Source organism: Lycium ferocissimum, chromosome 4, assembly GCF_029784015.1.
Source record: "Lycium ferocissimum isolate CSIRO_LF1 chromosome 4, AGI_CSIRO_Lferr_CH_V1, whole genome shotgun sequence".
In the NCBI taxonomy this organism is placed as follows: Eukaryota; Viridiplantae; Streptophyta; class Magnoliopsida; order Solanales; family Solanaceae; genus Lycium; species Lycium ferocissimum.
The window spans coordinates 51,844,395-51,864,340 of NC_081345.1; the positions used below are offsets into that span (position 1 = coordinate 51,844,395).

The window sequence follows — 19,946 nt, forward strand, 5'->3', positions numbered from 1 at the left end:
AAAATTGGGAGATTGGAGGAGGTGACTACTGTTATTTCTTATAAGCTTAATTCCTAAATAAAATAGTTGATTAAAAACATGTCAATTATATTTAAGGATTGTATTTACATGGCAATACCCCAAGAAAAAAAAGGAGAAAAAAAAATCTAATTGAAAAGATTTTCCAGCCTAGGTGTGTTCCGTGTGAAAGTTCCAAATTTCTCATGTTCGGTTGGTCAAAATTTTGAAAAACAATTTTTAGTAAGAAAATAAGTTACTTAAAAACGACGAAATGATTTTCCTAATGGAAATAGAAATAACAAGTTGTATAAATGATATTTCACATTGTTTGTGGCCTCCGCACCTTTTATTAAAATAATATTTTTATATACGTAACAAACACAAAAAAAAAAAAAAAAAAAATGGCCCATCGACCATAGCCCAAAAGTTTATCAACAGCTAATTGGGAAAACTACGTATATATAAATATGAAGGAGAAATATTTATGGAACGTGACGATAGTTTTCCTTAATTACAAAACATAACGATATTTTACGAAACATGACGGATTTTCATATATTGTTCTTTTTTAATTTTATTTTCAGAAAATATATATTTTTTTTTAAATTATTTTAAACTTAAAAAAAACAATTTTATATATATATATTGCCCAAAGGCTTAAAAAATTACCTCAAATTTTTGTGTATGACAGCTGTATAAAAAATGTATGAAATGTGTATGTATAAGCGAAATTTTTAATATAGTTTTTTATACACAAAATGTGAATGAAATTTTAAGTCTTGAGCGAGATATACACATTTTATACCATTCTCATACATAAAATTTTGAGCGTAATGTTTAGGTCTTGATCGAGATATACACACTTCATACGTTTTTCATACACCAAAATTTGAGGGAATTTTTTAAGCCTTGAGCAAGATATACACATTTCATACACAAAAATTTAAGCGATTATTTTAAGTCTTGAATGTTGTATCAAAGTTGTATACAATGTTGTTGTAGTTGTTTTACTTTTAGAGAAATCTAACATGAACTTTATACAAGAAAATGTGAGCGAAATTCTAAGCCTTGAGCGAGATACAAATTTCATGCCATTTTCATACATACAATTTTGAGGTGATTTTTTAAGCCTTGAACGAGATATACACATTTCATACACTAAATTTTGAGCGAACTTTTTAAGCCTTGAGCGAGATATACACATTTCATACATAAATTTTTGAGCGAAATTTTTTTTTAAAAAAAAATTTAAAAAAAAGTATGTTTGTTATAGTTTGTAATGTTATGTTTTGTAAATAGAAAATTATCGTCACGTTTCGTAAATATTTCTCCTTTATATATATATATATACACACGTAATTTACCCCTAATAAAAGCTAATAGGAAAAGGAGAAATTGGCACTATATTTTCACACAAATGGCCCAATTTGGGGGTGGTCTTTAATTTTTGCCATTCAGCACTTTTGGCGCAGCATAAATTAGATTTCAGCCGGTATAGTTAGCATTTAGCTTCGGCATATGTATCATAACATCCCAAAAGTTATGGCGGACAAAGCAAAATTTTTAACATTCAACATAATCTGAAAAAAGAAGGCATAAGTTTATATTTCCCTCGGCATAGATAGTGTTTAGCTTCGTGTATATGTATCATCACATCCACATAAGTTATGCCAGAAAAGGCAAAAGTTTCAACACTTAACATAATCTGAAAAATATATTCAACTTATGCCGCAAAGCTTAATTCCTACAAACTTTTCCCGAACGAGGATAAAGTTCAGTTTTCGAAGACAAAAATGTTCTGAGAACTTATGTCGAGCGAAGTATATCTGGATATTTTCATTAAATAAGTAGCAGGGAAAAAAAATTTAAAAACCACAAATATGAGGGGTAAAAATTAAAGACCAATGCCTTTGAAGGGCAATTCGTGGAAAAATATGATAAATGTGTCCAACAATTGGCGCGAAAAAGTCCATTCTAGCATACATTGTAGTCATATATTCAATATTTATGTAAAAGAATTAGCACCCAATAACTAAAATCATTTTTATTAAAGTTAGCAAAAATTATTTAACACCATATCTGTTCCTAAAATTAGCAAAAGAAAATTCAACTATGACTACTATTTTAAAGTATATTCCTCCGGATCCACCATTCACAAATTCTTTTTCGTAACTGCTTGCTCGAAACTCTGGCCAGAAATTTATGTCCTCATTCCGCAATCAAAATCTTAATTTTAAAAAATCTTATCTTCTCGATATACAAATTCATGTTTTCGCACTAATCGGTATACAAGGTTTTGAAAAATATGGCATATATTATCAGTATATATATAGCTAGAATAATATGCATACATATTGGTCTACTGTATAGATAGAATAATATGTATACACATTAATCTATATTAGTATATTTATTTGAGATACATTATACTAGTGTACATACAATATATATTATTGTATATATCATTTTGAGATGAAATTGGTATTCATAACATATTCATTCAACGAAATTGTATAAAAAAAGGGGGATATATTTGATAAAGTATCTTAACTTAAGGAGATGAAATGAAAGAGAGGGGAAAATGCAGGAGAGATTTAGGGAGTTGGAATGAAAGATAGAAAAATTGGGAGATAGAAGGAGATTACTACTGTCATTTCTTATAAGCTTAATTCCTAAATAAAATACTTGATTAAAAACATGTCAATTCTATTTAGGAGTTGTATTTACGTGGCAATACCCCAAGAAAAAAAAAAGGATAAAAAGAAATCTAATTGAAAAGATTTTTCAGTCTAGGTGTGTTCCGTGTGGAAGTTCTCAATTTCTCATATTTGATTAATCAAAATTATGAAAAGCATTTTTTGTAAGAAAACAAATTCCTTAAAAACGAAAAAAATATTTTTCCTAATGGAAATAGAAATAACAAGTTGCATAAATGATATTTCACATTATCTGTGTCCTCCGCACCTTTTAACACACCGCTAGCTCTCATAATATTTATCTAAATTATAAGTATATAATATTATTAAAATAATATTTTTATATACGTACTGAACATACACCAAAAAAAAAAAAAGTACTACAATAACTAAGGAATCTACTTACACAGTGAGGGTTTGGTGGGGGGAAGGGAAAAATCTAAAGAGGACATGAAATAATTGTACGGAATGCAGTCACCAACTGCCAAAAGTAAGTTTCACATGTCCCCACCCCCTTCCATCAGAAAACACTTTAATCATTTGTGTCCACATATCCACTGATTGTACTGTATAATATTAAAAAAAAAATATACATCAAAATTAAGTCCGAACAATACAGGGTACTGAACCAAAATGCCCTAAAAAAAAACAGTTTCGACCAAAATACCCCAACAAAAAAAAATGTTACGAAAATGCCTTTAGCGCAGTAAATTACTGCGCTAAAGTGTTAACGGACACGGCTCCGTTAACTCCTATAGCGCAGTAATTTTTTGCGCTATAGTGTTTTTTCTTTTTTTAATTTCCACGCTCTTTTCAATATTCTTTCGTTACACTTTTTAACGTACTTTGACCATAGATTAATCATGCTTCGGGACGAAATTTCAATATTTTATATAGAACCCTACTTATTTTTGTGCGTTTAATTAGGTAGGATCAACACATCAAGGATACACAAAAGTTCGGATGACCGTTTTAGAGGTTGAAAAGTGCTCGAACGCCATTTTCGTTCAAGGATCGGTGACATTAGCTTGAAGTTCTTTACGAATACTTAAATTTGTTCATTAATAATTAATCAAAAGTTAGTCAAAATGGCAGCGTTCATGCAAAAAAAAAAAAAAAAAACTTAATTAAATTGCATCATTCATAACCTTGAGTAGATGAAAATACTTAACACACTAATTCATTCATTAATAAGAAACCCATGATATGTTAAAAATACAACCACAACATTCTTGAAAAAAACTTAATACTTAATTTAATACCTAAGAGCATAACGATATATTAAACTTAAAACTAAAATCACAACATTCTTAATCATCATCAGAGTACAAGTCCTCAATATCGTCCTCAGAAAAATATTGGCGGTTTCTTAAGACACATCTTTTTTCGGTAGCAGTTAGTTCTCTACCGGTTGATGATGCTTGTTCTTGACCAACTTTAGCATGTAAAATCTACATCGTCTTGCCGACGATATTCTCGTCGTTTTCTTTTCTAATCCTTTGCACGGCAAGCTCGCAAGTTTCTGCACCTACTTGAGGCATGGTTAAGGAGTACCTCATTGGTATTGGAGCGTTGAGATTTTCCAAGTCACGAACAAGACGTTCTGATTTGGCAAGCCGATGTGACCATTCTCGGCGTAAACCGCAATAATATTCCCGGATCCGAATATTTCACCTTGCAGTAAATCATCATTACGTTCTATAAGAAGGTGGGGATTTAGCTCATCTAGTTTGAAATCACTAGTATCGCTCGAAAAGCTCGCCATGATTTGAACTCTCATCGTCTTTGCTATTTGGTTCTTTTGGAAGGAGTAAAGACCAAAGGCGAGTTTCTCTACTACTCGACATTGAATATGGTGTAGTCTAATAACAAAGAAAGGGCTACTTATATAGTTGCAAACCCCAAGTACCCAGGGGAGGGGGGGGGGGGGAAGGGTCTTTATGACCCTACCTACTTACCTTATTGTAAGAAAAATGTTAATCTTCATCGGACATTTCACAGTCCGAATCCCACTTGGATCTAAATCTTGTGCTACCATATATACCATATTCTACCCTATGGTAACGTATTTGCATCCGATTGTTCTCTTCTACAAAACGATCAAGAGCCAAATTAAACTCTTGTGGAGTTCCGCGAGGCATTGACATAGCACGTTTTTTGGGCGTTTAAGCCTACGACGCTAAATTGTGCTCCGATCTTGCAGCCTCCCTAACACGCCAATCCCACTCCTCCGTCATTTTATTATTGTATTCTCGATTGAATCTATCGTTAGGGTTATTTGAGTAATGAAAATCATCATCATCTAGTTCCCAGTCCTACCCATTGCTTCAGGATATGTTTCTTTGGAGTGAATGATATAACACGGTTAATATCTCTAAATTGATCAAAAAATGACATAGTAGCTCAATTTTGTGTGAAATGTTGTGTGGTTGGTAACAACTATTCGTCAAATTACGTTATATAAAGTTTGATTCGAATCATGACGTTTTTCTGTTTGATAGGTGAGGTGACAATGGAGGAGCTGTATAGCGCAGTAAAATTATGCGTTATATGGCATAACGCAGTAATTTACTGCGCTATAGCGTCATAGCGCATTATTTTACTGCGCTATACCGTCATAACGCATTATTTTACTGCGCTATCTTGAAAATTTGCATAACGCGTAAAATAATGCGTTATGCATCACCTCCACACTTATTTGATTAGACGTAACACTATAATTGCATGCATGCGTTGGTTGGTTATAAATACCGAGTTCGCATAACGCAAAAGAAGTAAAAAATTCAAAGTTTCATCTAGTTTTTGCGTTTTGTATTCCTCCTAAATTATTCAAAGTATGGCGAGATGTTCCAAGAATTAAAGTTTCTTTATTGCAGGACGGACAAATTATATTCGAGGAAAATAATTTGCGCTATGATTCTTCCCAAAATACCATGTTAAGTTTCCACTTGACTTAAAATTCTCAAAACTACTCCAAGCCTTGTATAATAGATTACAAATTAGTAGAAGTGATTTTGATCTAAATATAATTGGAAAATATCCAACGTCATTTACGCCGCAAGGTGTAACTAGTTATGGTCGGTGGTACATTCAAGACGATGAATCGTTGATTTTTTGAAGGCGCCTTATGATTATAGGAAATGCATAACTTTAAACGTCCTTGAAATGTATATAGAGAAGGTCCCCATTAATCGACTTGAATTCATGGGTAGGGCTTCCCGAGGAAGCCCCGTCTATAATTCAGGCCGAAGTCACTCAAGCGGAACCTACTTATCAACACAATTACCACGACATGAGTACCTATCAAAGCATTTTGACTAACCAAATGCCTACGGATAGTTTAAGTCATCAATTTGACGGGCAGTGGTAAATATTCATTCTTTTTAGTATTGTTATTATTATTAGTATTGTTATTATTGTTATTATTATTATTATTATTATTAGTAGTAGTAGTAGTAGTAGTAGTAGTATTATTATTATTATTATTATTATTATTATTATTATTATTATTATTATTGTTATTATTATTGTTGTTGTTGTTGTTATTAGTATTGTTATTGTTATTATTAGTATTGTTATTGTTATTATTATTATTGTTATTATTATTATTATTATTATTACTATTGTTATTGTTAATATTATTATTATTATTATTATTATTATTATTATTATTATTATTATTATTATTATTATTAGTAGTAGTAGTAGTAGTAGTAGTAGTAGTAGTAGTAGTAGTATTGTTATTATTATTATTATTATTATTATTATTATTATTATTATTATTATTATTATTATTATTATTGTTATTGTTGTTATTATTATTATTATTATTATTATTATTATTATTATTATTATTACTATTGTTATTATTATTATTATTATTATTATTATTATTATTATTATTATTATTATTATTATTATTATTATGTGTAATGGCACTTGAATGCTACTAATGATGTTGATTATATTATTTAGGGGTTATACACTGATATGGATCATATCGGACGGTCTCTCAATCGGGATGGATGAATCGGGTTGGAACATCCTCACCTATCCAACAACTCAAAGCGATGGTCCTTCCTCAAGTTTCGGTGCGATTGATTACTATCGGTACGTCTATTTTTTTAACATCAATAATGTTATTTGATGTGTAGTAGTTAAAACACCCTAATTTCTTGTGCGGGGAGAAGATGGTGGTTGCACCAAATTATAGGCAAAGGCGTGCTATGGATGGTCCAGATTATCCGAATTATATAGTGACATCACCCAGCGATAGTGAGGAAATACCTAATGCGGAGGAAAGTGACGATGAGCGATGAGCAAAGTGACGATGAGATTGAGGTTGGAACTAATCGTCAACATCAAGTAGAACTGTTGCAAGACATGATGAACGATCGGCACACGAGGAGGAAGCGAATTCACGGCAACCATTTGAACGACAACGGTCGACTCCGGTTCGGTAGCAAAGCCAATTTCAACGACAAGAAGAGTCGACCCGATTCGATGGCATTCCAATGAGATCCCATATCTTGATCATCTTCAAGATCGCCCGGATGCCTTTGTCTTTACTAGGGATGATGATCATATTCGGCAAAATTTGTGGAAAGAGCCGGTGGATGCGGTAAAACAAAAGGCTCATATTGAAAAAGGGATGATTTTCGGCTCGAAAAAAACATTGCAAAGGGCTGTTAAGATTTATTGCATCCGGGGATGAGGAGTTTAAAGTTGACGATTCCACACGAAAACTTTGGCGATTGGTCTGCAAGCGAAAGTATCAAGGCTGCGAATGGATGCTCCGTGGTAAGAAAACTGCTGAAAAGATGTGGACTATTTCAAAGTTCTACACAAAGCACACTTGTGATATGGGTGACCTCCTAGATGATCATTGCAATCTAGATACTAATTTGATTGCGCGTGTATTAGTTGGCGACATTAGAGAAAACCCAAGGTATCCCCTTCGCCTAAGTTTATTTTATTTTTTGTGTTAATATAATGTTCCTCGTTGTTATATCTTGATATTTCAAATTTTTTAAGTACCCTATTAAAGGCGTATTAGAGCCGTCTTGAAAGTATATAACAAAACTGTCACTACGAGGAAGGCGTATCTTGGGCGTAGGCGTGCACATGAAATAGTCTACGGCAATTGGGAGGGCTCTTTCAAGACGTTGCCGAGATACATGGCGGCTCTACAACACTTCAATCATGGTACTGTTGTTGAATGGAAGCTCAAATCGAAGCCTGGTGTGCCGGTAATATTTTCGATTTTGTATTTTGGGCCTTCAAACCATGCATTGATGGGTTTGCTCATTGTCGGCTTTGTAATATCAATAGATGGAACACATATGTACGGGAAGTATGACATAAAGCTGCTAATAGCGGTTGGAATGGATGCAAATGGAGCTTTTGCAATTGCAGCTAATGAGAGCATTAGTACGTGGGGTATGTTTTTGGACTACTTAAGGCAACACGTTATTAAGGATCGCATGGGAATATGTGTGATATCAGATAGAAATGCTGGCATATTGCACAATATGTTCAATTTGCAGGGGTGGCAACCACCCTTTGTCTACCATCGTTATTGTTTAAGGCATTTAAAGGCAAACTTCCAAAAGGCATATCGAATCCCAACACTTTGCAATTGGATGTGGGCGGGCTGTGAGCATCGGGGAGAAGAAGTTTAACCTGCAAATGGACATTATTAGGTGGGCGAATGAGGAAGCCTTCCACTGGTTAAATGAAATTGATAAAGACAAATGGACATTACACAAGGATGAAGGTAGACGATGGGGTATGCTGACAACAAACGGCTACGAGTCATTCAATGGCTTGTTGAAATACGCACGGGGAATACCCGTCACTGCAATGGTGAGAATGACATTTAAGCGAGGTTGTGGAGCGGTTCGTCGATGAGATCAAAAGAGGCCAAAGCACATGCGACGAAGTTCTAAGATGGATGCCAAAACCGTTAAAACTATTCGAGTACCACAAATATAAGGCTCAAAAAACATGATCGGATGGAGTACAACCCTGCAGAGCGCATATTTGAACTCACAACAAGTGTGCACCAAGGTAAAGGAGGTAACGTTCGCACAATTTGTGAGATTCCAAGAACGTGCACATGCGGCAAGTGGCAATCATATCACATGCCATGTTCTCACGCCTTCAAGTGTTTTATCACAATGGGAAAGAACGCCTCCTCTTACATGGGAGGAGTATACGGTTGAAAATTATGCAAAAACGTATCCGGAAGGTTCTATCCACTTGGTAGTGAGAATTATTGGCCACCGAGATCCATTTTCAATGGTTGCAAATAAAACATTTATCCGTAAATTCGAAAGAATGCATACTCACGTATTCATAATGAAATGCATGTTCCGGGGAGATACACTCGAAAATGCTCATTTTGCAATTATGTTGGTCATGATAAGCGCAAGTGTCCCTTACGGCATAGTGGTCAAACTACATCTCGCGGTGGAAGTACCTCTCGGGGTGGAGGAAACTTTAGTGGTGGAAGTACCTCTAGTGGTGGTGGCACGTCTCGCGGTGGTGGCGGAAGATCAACTCAAGAGCATTAATTGATGTATTAAATTAAGTATTAAGTTTTTTCAAGAATGTTGTGGTTGTATTTTTAACATATCATGGGTTTCTTTTTAATGAATGAATTAGTGTGTTAAGTATTTTCATCTACTCAAGGTTATGAATGATGCAATTTAATTAAGTTTTTTTTTTTGCATGAACGCTGCCATTTTGACTAACTTTTGATTAATTATTAATGAACAAATTTAAGTATTCGTAAAGAACTTCAAGCTAATATCACCGATCCTTGAACGAAAATGGCGTTCGAGCACTTTTCAACCTCTAAAACGGTCATCCGAACTTTTGTGTATCCTTGATGTGTTGATCCTACCTAATTAAACGCACAAAAATAAGTAGGGTTCTATATAAAATATTGAAATTTCGGGGTCCCGAAGCATGATTAATCTATGGTCAAAGTACGTTAAAAAGTGTAACGAAAGAATATTGAAAAGAGCAGGGAAATTAAAAAAAGAAAAAACACTATAGCGCGATGATAAATTACTGCGCTATAGGAGTTAACGGAGCCGTGTCCGTTAACACTTTAGCGCAAGATAATTTCTTTGCGCTAAAGGCATTTTCGTAACATTTTTTTTTGTTGGGGTATTTTGGTCGAAACTGTTTTTTTTTAGGGCATTTTGGTGCAGTACCCAACAATACATGCCCCATCCCAAGTTACACGATTCTATCTGACTAGAAATAAAATTAGGAAAGAAAGAAATTTTCGTTAAAATTTATAGCCTAAATAAGTCACAAAGATTAGTGTGATGATAAATTATTTCATTAAAGATAAAATAAATATTTTAATGTTATCGCCCCCCCCCCCTAGTCTCTGTCAGTGGGTATCGATTCATTTCCTAGCAATAGTTAGAGGTCGTTTGGTAGCTGGTTAGAGTTATGTAGGTATTAATAATACTCCCCCCGTCCTAAAAGATTGTCTTGGTTTGACTTGGCATAAAACTTAAGAAATAAAGAAGACTTTTGAAATGTGCAGTTCAAAACAAGTCTTAGACATTTGTGTGATTGTAAATCATTTCATAAAATAAATAAAATGTCATATAAGCTAAAATCGAAAAGAGTACTTGATCAGTTGAACAATAACTGATTTTTCTTGTTAGAAGAATCAAACTATCGACATACTGTTTGGGCACAAATAATCACTAATTTCTTGTCATGGTTATCTCTTTTTCCCATTTTTTTTATATGTTGCTACACTCTAAAATGATACTCTACATGTTCCGATCTAACATGATACTTATAAGGTATTGATAAAATGTGTAGTGTTCTAGACAATTTTTTGGAGAATATGTGAAAATCTATGTAATGAGCTGAATGTCTCTGGTGAGATGGGTGTAAAGAGAAGGTAAAAGGGAAGAAATTTTATTGAAACCATATACTTAAATGATGTTACAACCGATAAACTGACTTTTCAATTGTACTATAAATGAACGAAATAAAGACAAGTTTGCAACTGCAAAAACTAAAAATAAGTCGCATATTGCTTCTTGCGATATTAAAATTAATATAAATAGGAAATTTTCTGCTCTTGTATAATAAGGAAAGACGATATCCAATTATTAAAAAAAAGTACTCCATCTACTCCTTTTAACTTAACCCTTATAGTAAAATTAACTGTTCTTTTTAATTGTCCATTTTAGCAAATCAATAGAGATTTATTATTTTCTTCCAATATCACCCTTATTATTCTATAACTATATAAAGTAACAGTAGTCAAACTTAAATTTTAAAGCATAATTAATAAAAATAATTTTCTAAAAATAAACTCCTAATAAATAGCTTTACTACGGGTATCAAGCCAACAAAGGCCAAGTAAAATAGAACGGAGGACTAACTTTTTAGAATTATTTAATTTTAAATAATTAGGCAAACTTACGTTTCCTCTATTCGTGTGCTCAAGTTATCACTTGAAAACAAAAAAAATGTTATAGTTTGACTTTAAATATTGTTTCACGTTTTAAAGGACGTGTTGGAGATCTAGACTCGTTAGTCGAGGATATTTTATTACTATAAATAATGCGCGACCAAGTGGATGCTCAATCGACAATCATCTAAATACCTATGAAGTAAATTTTAAATTATACGGACAAACCAATGTGCCACAAACCTAATTATCTTATTTATGACTCTTTCTATTTATCAGAGTCAAACAAAATTTAAATTTGACCATAATAGAGTGATTTTACGACTACAAATAGGTGTAGTAGAATGATAACTGTTCTTTCAACTGTAATTAAAGGTCTCGATTCAGGTATATGAATGAAATTCTAAGCACTAAATTTCCCCATAATGAATTTTTTACAGCACGAGATCGAACTAGTTTGGCTAGTTAATTCCTTACATTTGTAGAAATAGCGCCTACTAATCAATTTTTGGCTTTATTATTGAACAATAGCCACCATCATAAAGTTTCAAATTTTACAGGTGATCTTCTGACATCACCGTTGAATTTGAAACTCTATGCAACAACTATTTTTCAATTATAGGAGCTTTAAAATAAAATAGCTCTGTAATTATACACTTAAATATTTGAAGAAAAAAATTAGTCCAACGCATATATGTCGAAGAGTGATGGTTGAAGAAAATAAAAAAGGATCGTTAATATACAAAGAATATTTCGTCATACTTATTTGTTTATTATATTAATCTAAATATAGAACTTAAAGTTTGAGAAAATAGGTTTTAAGTGGTTTTCATTAAGCTTTTTTCAACTTTGAAAATTAAAAAGTACTCCTTCCGTCACAATTTAAGTATCTTATTTTCTTTTTTGTCTATATCTAAAAGATTGCATCTTTCTATATTAAGTATGTTTTGACAAGTTTTAGATCACAAGATTTAAATGAGCACACAAATTTTAATTTAAAACTACAAGATTTAAAAGTTTTGCTTTATTTTTTAAACTCTATGCTTGGTCAAACTAAGACATTTAAAACGGAACGGAGAGAGTACAATAATAAAATTTCATCCTAACTCATGTTTAAATGACTCATAATTTTCCAATTAAAGATGTGCCAACGAAGTATTGATGCAGCACCACTATTTCTAATCTAACCTTTTATTTTCATGAAACATATTACTGTACGGGTCGTTTAGTATATGATATCAGGTGGGATATTCCAATACTAATTTTAGAATTAATTTTGTATCATGTTCGGTAGAAGAATAAATTTGTATCTTTCACCAAATAAAGTATAAAATAAAATTTATACTTAAAGATGGGATATCCCACTCAATCGCATTAACTTTAGGGTTATTTTATAGCACCTTTCATACGGGATAAATTTAACTCAAAATTATAATTTTGAAATTATAATATTGGGATGGGTTAATTCTGTCCGCATAACCCAACTATTTTTGCACCCTACTGTATTTCCTAGTACAGCATAGACCAGGTTCTACATATCTAGGTAACACCATCTATTTGTATCCACATCTTCATCTTTCTTCAATCATTCACATCTCAAGAAAAGAAATTATCAAGACAAAAAAAATGGATGAACTAATTGTCTCCTCTTCCTCATCATCCTCATTTTTCATGCCAAACTTACTTTCTCAAACAAATCAACCTTCAAGCCTTCAACAAATGCTACAACATATTCTCAAAAGCCAATCAGAATCTTGGGCGTATGCTATTTTCTGGCAAACATCGAACGATGACGATGGTCGACTTTTTTTAGCTTGGGGTGATGGTCATTACCATGGTACTAAAGTGGAAAAAGGAGGAACAAATAAAGCCAGTTTACAACAATCAACAGAGAGGAAAAATGTTATTAAAGGTATACAAGCTTTGATTAGTGAAAATAATGGTGAAATAGTTGAAGATGGTGATGTTACTGATGCTGAATGGTTTTATGTTATGTCATTAGCTCAATCTTTTTCTATTGGTGATGGTGTACCAGGTAAAGCTTTTAGTACTGGTTCATCTGTTTGGTTAACTGGTTCTCAACAACTTCAGTTTAATAACTGTGAAAGAGCTAAAGAAGCTCATGTTCATGGTATTGAAACTTTAGTATGTATCCCGACTTCAAACGGAGTTCTAGAACTGGCTTCAAGTGATTTAATCAAAGAAAACTGGAACTTGATTCAACAAGTCAAGTCCATGTTCTCTTCAGCTCAAGAAAATATACTTATTGAAAAACACATTTCTTTCGCTGATTTTGGTTTTGCCACCGTCTTACAAGAAGACGGTGTCAAAAATAGGGTAGAAAAGGCTAAAACAGCAGAGAAAACAGGGGAAATTGCGGTTTCTGCAGCAACCACGACTTTATTTCAGGATTCTGAAAATTCGGGTGATTCCGATTGTCAAGTACTTTCTGAAAAGCGGGTAGTGGAGAAAAAAACACCGAAAAAAAGAGGGAGAAAGCCCGGGGTAAGTCGGGAAAACCCGTTGAACCACGTGGAGGCGGAGAGGCAGAGGAGGGAGAAATTGAACCATAGATTTTACGCGTTACGTTCCGCTGTACCACATGTCACGAAAATGGACAAAGCCTCATTGTTATCAGATGCTGTTGCATATATCAATGAACTGAAATCAAAAATTGATGAATTGGAAGTGCAACTTAGTAGGAAACCAAAGAAAATGAAAATAGAATCTATGGAAAGTACTACTATGGAAGCACTTAGTACTACTACTACTACTGCAACAACAACAACTTCTGTGGATCAAATTAGGCCTAATTCTTCATATCCAAATGTTGAAGTTGAAGTGAGGATTTTGGGTCCAGATGCAATGATAAGGGTACAATCAGAAAATGTGAATTATCCATCTGCAAGATTAATGAGGACACTTCAAGATCTTGAATTACATGTCCATCATGCTAGTATTGCAAGTGTTAATGATTTAATGTTACAAGACATAGTTGTTAAAGTTCCTCAAGGATTGGGTACTGAAGATGGATTAAAAATTGCCCTTCTTAGAAGCTTAGAGCAGCAGTAGTAGTAGAATGTTGATTAATTAATTATGTAATAATGTTGTTTAATTTTTGTGTCTAACTAGTTATGAATTTCTTTAGTCTTTTTGTAATCTTTTTTTTTTTTTTTGGGTAATAAATCGTTTCCTTGATATAATGAGATGCATATCCCGGTATAGCAAAAATTTTGTCATGTAAAGAAGATGCATATTGTTGCATGCTCTTTTATGGACTGCTCTTTTTTAGTCTTTCCTCTGTTTCAATTTATTTGAACCTATTTTCTTTTTAATTCATGTTAAAATGAATGATCTTTTTTTTAATTTGGAAACAAATTCACTTTATGAATGATTTATAGCCACACAAATTTTCAAGGTTTATTTTGAACCATAAGTTTTAAAAGTCTTCTCTTTTTCTTAAATTTCGTACTCAATCAAATGGGTTCATATAAATTGAAATGGAGGGAGTATATATTTATCCTATTTTTAGTGATAATTTATCCTATTTTTAGTGATTTTTCTGATACTAAAAATCAGTAAACCACCATGTGAGATGTTTCAAAATAGGGATGTCATTATTTTTAGGCGGAGCTAAGGTTTAAAGTTTATAGGTTTTGAGCTGTCACTAAACACGTAAATTATACTCCCTTCGTTTTAATTTATGTGAATTTTTTCGGAGTACGAGGGTCAAACTTTATAACTTTGACCTTAAATTTTGACATAAATTTTTCAAGTTTGTAAAAATAAAATTTATATATTTACAAACTACATTATATGTACTATAAGTCATGATAATTTATAATTCAAATAATTTAAAAAAAATGCAAGAAAAACGTGATTAAAGAATCACGTCGTAAACTTTTCAAATAGTAAAGGATTCACATAAATTGAAATAAAGGGAGTATCAGTTATTGGATTTACAACTAAATATAAGCTTTTCTAGTATAAAATTAAATCAGAACCAAAATTAATGAATCCGTCCAATCTGTCACTATTTGCCCAGTAGTTGGCATAATTATATTTATTAAAAAGATAGGGGCATGTGTGTTCCTGTTTTTGTCTGATAATAACCACATATGTTTTCTTTATTCCATGTTTATGTTTTTCTTTTCTTTTTCTTTTTTTTTTCTTTTTTTTTTTGATATTTTTCCATGTTTATGCGGTTTCTATATGGAATCCTGTTATACCTGACCCCACTACTAAAAGACACAACTCATTTCCCCTTTTTTCAATATTATTCGTGCCTTTCTGAATCCTCCAAGTCTCAAAACATGAAAAATACATGTGCTTAAATTATTTTATTATACATTAATGTCAAGGTCATTGAAACTCGTTTTTTCTACTGATACAAATTATATTATATTATTCATTTGGTTCGGTTGGACCATTTGGTTCTTCTTCCATGATGTTAAAATCCACTAGCAGAGCGATAGTACAATTTATTAGATGTAGTTGCTAATCCTAGGCCGTTGCTTTTTTTTTTTTTTTTTTTTTTTTTTTTTTTTGGAGTTTCATTCACTGACATGATTAAAAAATATATTACTTCAGTACTATGTTATGTTAACTTATTTAAAAGGTTATCTTTAGCAGGGAAAAATGTTAAATTTTGCCCATGTGGTATGCAGGATTGCTCAATTTTACCGTTAATCTTATCCCATCATTAGGAAAGAAAACCTTGTTTTTGTCCTAGACTACTGTTGGAACACTGATCTAAACATAATTTTAGACCACATCCATTTCATCCTAGAACATAGTTAATGACAAGGATAAATATGAGATGACGATCTACTAATGATAAGGTATGATAGATCTAAAATATATAAAGGGAAAAATTGAGATATTTCTGATAATATCAGGGCTGGATTCACAGTTTTCATTACGGGTTCACGGGAATTCAGTAATTTTTGCCCAAACTTTTTCTTTATGTTAGAAATTTTCTAAATATCTATAAATATTTAACTGTAAATCCAGTTATTCTTGAAGTCATTGTAGGAACCCATAAACTTTAAATTCTGAATCTGACTCTAGATAACACAAGGCAAATATAACTTTAAACTTTTTCCTATTTAAGTATTAGATTGGTACTCGATCTGGAAAAAATTATTGGACTTTATGAAACTACATGCAACATGTAAAACTTATGCTCTTATTATTTGTAGGACCTTCATTTCAATCTACTGTATGTTTAGACAATGGTCGTTTGGTACGTAGATAAAATTATCCCAGGATTATAATTCTGGGACTAATTTATCCCATCTCTTGGGACTAATTTATCTCATCTAGGAGATGGGATAAAATAATCCCAGGATTAATGGGATAAGATGGGATATCACATCTTTAAGTTTGGGATGCACTTTATACTTTGTTTGGTATAAGATATAAATTTATTCAAGGATAAATTTATACCTTCTACCAAACATGATACAAAATTAATCCCAGAGTTAGTATTGGGATATCCCAGCTAATACTGTCTACCAAACAACCTTCTACTTTAGAGATGCATGCATCTTATCCAAATTAGTAGTCCTTGTTAATTAAGTGCCTAACGTGCTATACTGTGTAACACTAACAAAAAAGGACCACATCTGCAAAGGCTATTGATTAAGGGACTTAATATATCATTAATTGCCCACGCTTTTAATCACTTTCGTAGTACAGGATTTGTGTTTACTATTACTGAATCTGACAAATTTTACGTGATTTATTACATTGAATTAGCAGTTGGTGTTAGGATTATGACTTATGAGAAAAAGCAAGTAGGTGTTGTTAGATTTACATATATTAAGTGATTCAAAATTTTATGTGTCTTTTGGTAAGATGTAACTTTTTTGTGAAAAGATCATTCAACAATTTTAGAACATATCTGAAAAGATACGTTCAATTACTATAAAAAGACGCATCTTTTCAATTGTTGAAAAAGGACGTATCTCTTCACTGAAAGAGATAACCACTTTCTATTAATATTAATCCCATAGCAAAAAAATTGTATCTGAGATTTACATTTTTTTTTTTTTGTGCCTCTTTTATGATTTCGTCCCTTTCAGGTGTCTTTGTCCTTCATTTCTAATTTTACAAACGCAATCGAGAGATATAGAAGTTATTTGAAATTTCTATTTGAGTGCATATAAGAACATTTGTTGAATAACTCATTATATTTTGAGAGTAGAGCGTTATTTTGCTATTTACACGTGGATAGCGATGGAACTCTGCGTCTTTTATAGTACGTCTCGAACAATTTTTTCCTTTCCAAAACTCTATCACTTATTTTATTGTTAACCATTCTGTGCTTGATTGATGACTAAGTATTGTTTTTAGTGTTATCATCTTTAATATAAACCAACGTGCGTTTGGATATGATTTAGTTGCAGTTGTAAGAAAAAAGATATTTTAAGAGGATATTAAAAGTTAAAATTGTACTTGAACATGAATTTCATTCTAGAAAAGTTAAAAGTTTTGAATGCTGATGTAAGCTACTACAAAGACATCAAAATAGCAATATAGTTTGTGTAAGTTATACTAGTAAAAAGTAAATAAAATTTGTAGGTTTGTTAGACCTATAAATCAATTAAAATCAAACATAAAACAAGTTTTTCAGCAATTTGATTTTTCATATTTTTTATTTTTCAGTCACCTGAAATATAAACTCAAGTCATTTTATTTTATAGAACTACATTTACAAGTTTCCAAATGTTAATATAGTAGCATCACAAGCATCTAACAAGAATCAAATAAAATAACATCTATTACGAATATCTTTATGCGAGAACATTTCGTTGTGAGACATGGTCTTGTTTTTCTTTTTTATAAAATCTAATGTTAATCTTACTTTTGTATGACCAATAAAGCTAAATCAAAATTTACATTGACAAAAAGACAAATGACTATATAGAATTTCAATATAAATGAATACAGAACTCTTGATGAAACTGACAGTTATATAAAAAATAGTCGAAATCACTATCTTAAAATTCGGAAAGACATATGAAGTTAATACATTTTAGCTATAAACATGAAAGCGCAGAGATCAAAGTGTTTTAAAGACATTGGATAAGAAAGTGAGCATACACTCAATCAGTGGCAGAATCAGGATTTCTACTAAGAACGTTTAAAAACGTAAAGATGTAAACACACGAAGAAGTTAAGGGGGTTCAACATCTACTATATATACATAAAAAATAATTTTAACCTTATATATACGGTGTAATTTTTCGCCGAAGGGGGTTCGGGTAACCCCCTTAGCTTAACCTAGCTCCGCCCCTGCACTCAACCCTTTAGTTCAAGCTCTTAAACGCAAAAAGAAAAAGGATCTTTTAATACATTAAACATTACGTCCTATATATGGACATAAAAAATAAGTTCAGACGTCCATTGAAAAAATATTCCTGAACAGCCCTTGAAAAAGTGTCCTTTTTAACTTCAAGATTTTCTATCAGTAAATTGACTATATGAATTATCACCTATATGGATATGCCATATCTTTAGCTATGTTTGCACCGATTCATAGGTCTTCGAAACAACTTTCTTCCATGTGAGTTAGGACTAGCTCGTCATCTTTTAACACCTTTACTACACCAATAATATCACACATACAGACCGAAACATCTGCTGGTCAACAAATTATTTTTTCAAGATTTTCTAAACCGATATGACTGGAATCAATAAATCGACTATATGAATTATCACCTATATGGATATGCCATATCTTTAGTTATGTTTGCACCGATTTCATAAGTCTTCCAGACATATTTCTTCCATGTGAGTTAGGTCTAGCTCATCCTCTTTTAACACCTTTACTGCACCAATAATACCACACATGCAGACTGATACATCTCCTGGTCGGCAAAATTTCAAATAATTTTTTAAAAAAACTTTTTAAATTAATCCCTTTAAATGTAAAGCTACGCTCTAAAGTAAGGGGACTCAAGGTTGTGACTGCTCAAGTGATATTGATAGCTATGTTGTTTAGGAGCCCGGGTAACCCAAAAAATGACGTTTGAAACTAAACTAACCCTTAAAAAAAAGAAAAAAAGAACCAAACTAGGCTTCACCCACAGAATCTGTGCGTGAAATCCTCTTTTCCCCGACCCCAACCTTTGTTCTTTGGAAATCAAACTCAAAATTAAGCTTTTTTCTGTACTTTGACTGAAGATTAGTCACGTTTCAAAACACTGGGATATAAATATTTTATATAGAACTTAATATTTTTTTTAGCGTAAAATAATGTCGGCTCATTACATCAAGTATATATATATATGTTTGGATCGTCGTTTTAGGGTTGTAAAGTGCCTCGAAGTAAGTTTGGAAACTTGTTATCTTTAGGTTTTAAGAGTTGTAAACTTGTATTTACACCCCATGCTTGATTTGACTACACGTCATGCATGCCAATTTCAGCTTTTTTATCTCATATAAAGGACCGATTTGACAATACATCATGCATGCCAATTTCAACTTTTTAATGACACATAAAGGACCGATTTGACAATACATCATGCATGCCAATTTCAGTTTTTTTATGACACATAAAGGACCGATTTGACAATACATCATGCATGCCAATTTCAGCTTTTTTATAACACATAAAGGACTGATTTGGGAATACATCATGCATGCCAATTTCAGCTTTTTTATGACACACAAAGGATCGATTTGACAATACAATGATGCATTATTTGACCATTTTATTAGACATTAATTCATATTGCGCAATATTTCAATGCGCAATACAAGTGTATTTATACCCCATGCTTGATTTG

General features: G+C 32.2%; 1 protein-coding gene across 1 annotated transcript; it reads left to right on the plus strand.

The window, feature by feature from the left end:
- The first annotated feature begins 12,664 nt into the window (after positions 1-12,664).
- Positions 12,665-14,354, plus strand: LOC132053495 (transcription factor MYC4-like). The gene has a single exon (XM_059445557.1). It carries the CDS (start codon positions 12,778-12,780, stop codon positions 14,221-14,223), a length of 1,446 nt encoding a protein of 481 aa, XP_059301540.1. The 5' UTR covers positions 12,665-12,777; the 3' UTR covers positions 14,224-14,354.
- The last annotated feature ends 5,592 nt before the right edge of the window (positions 14,355-19,946 follow it).

Bases quoted from the DNA above. Each gene is read 5' to 3' on its own strand.
- LOC132053495 (XM_059445557.1), top strand. From the start codon at position 12,778: ATGGATGAACTAATTGTCTCCTCTTCCTCATCATCCTCATTTTTCATG.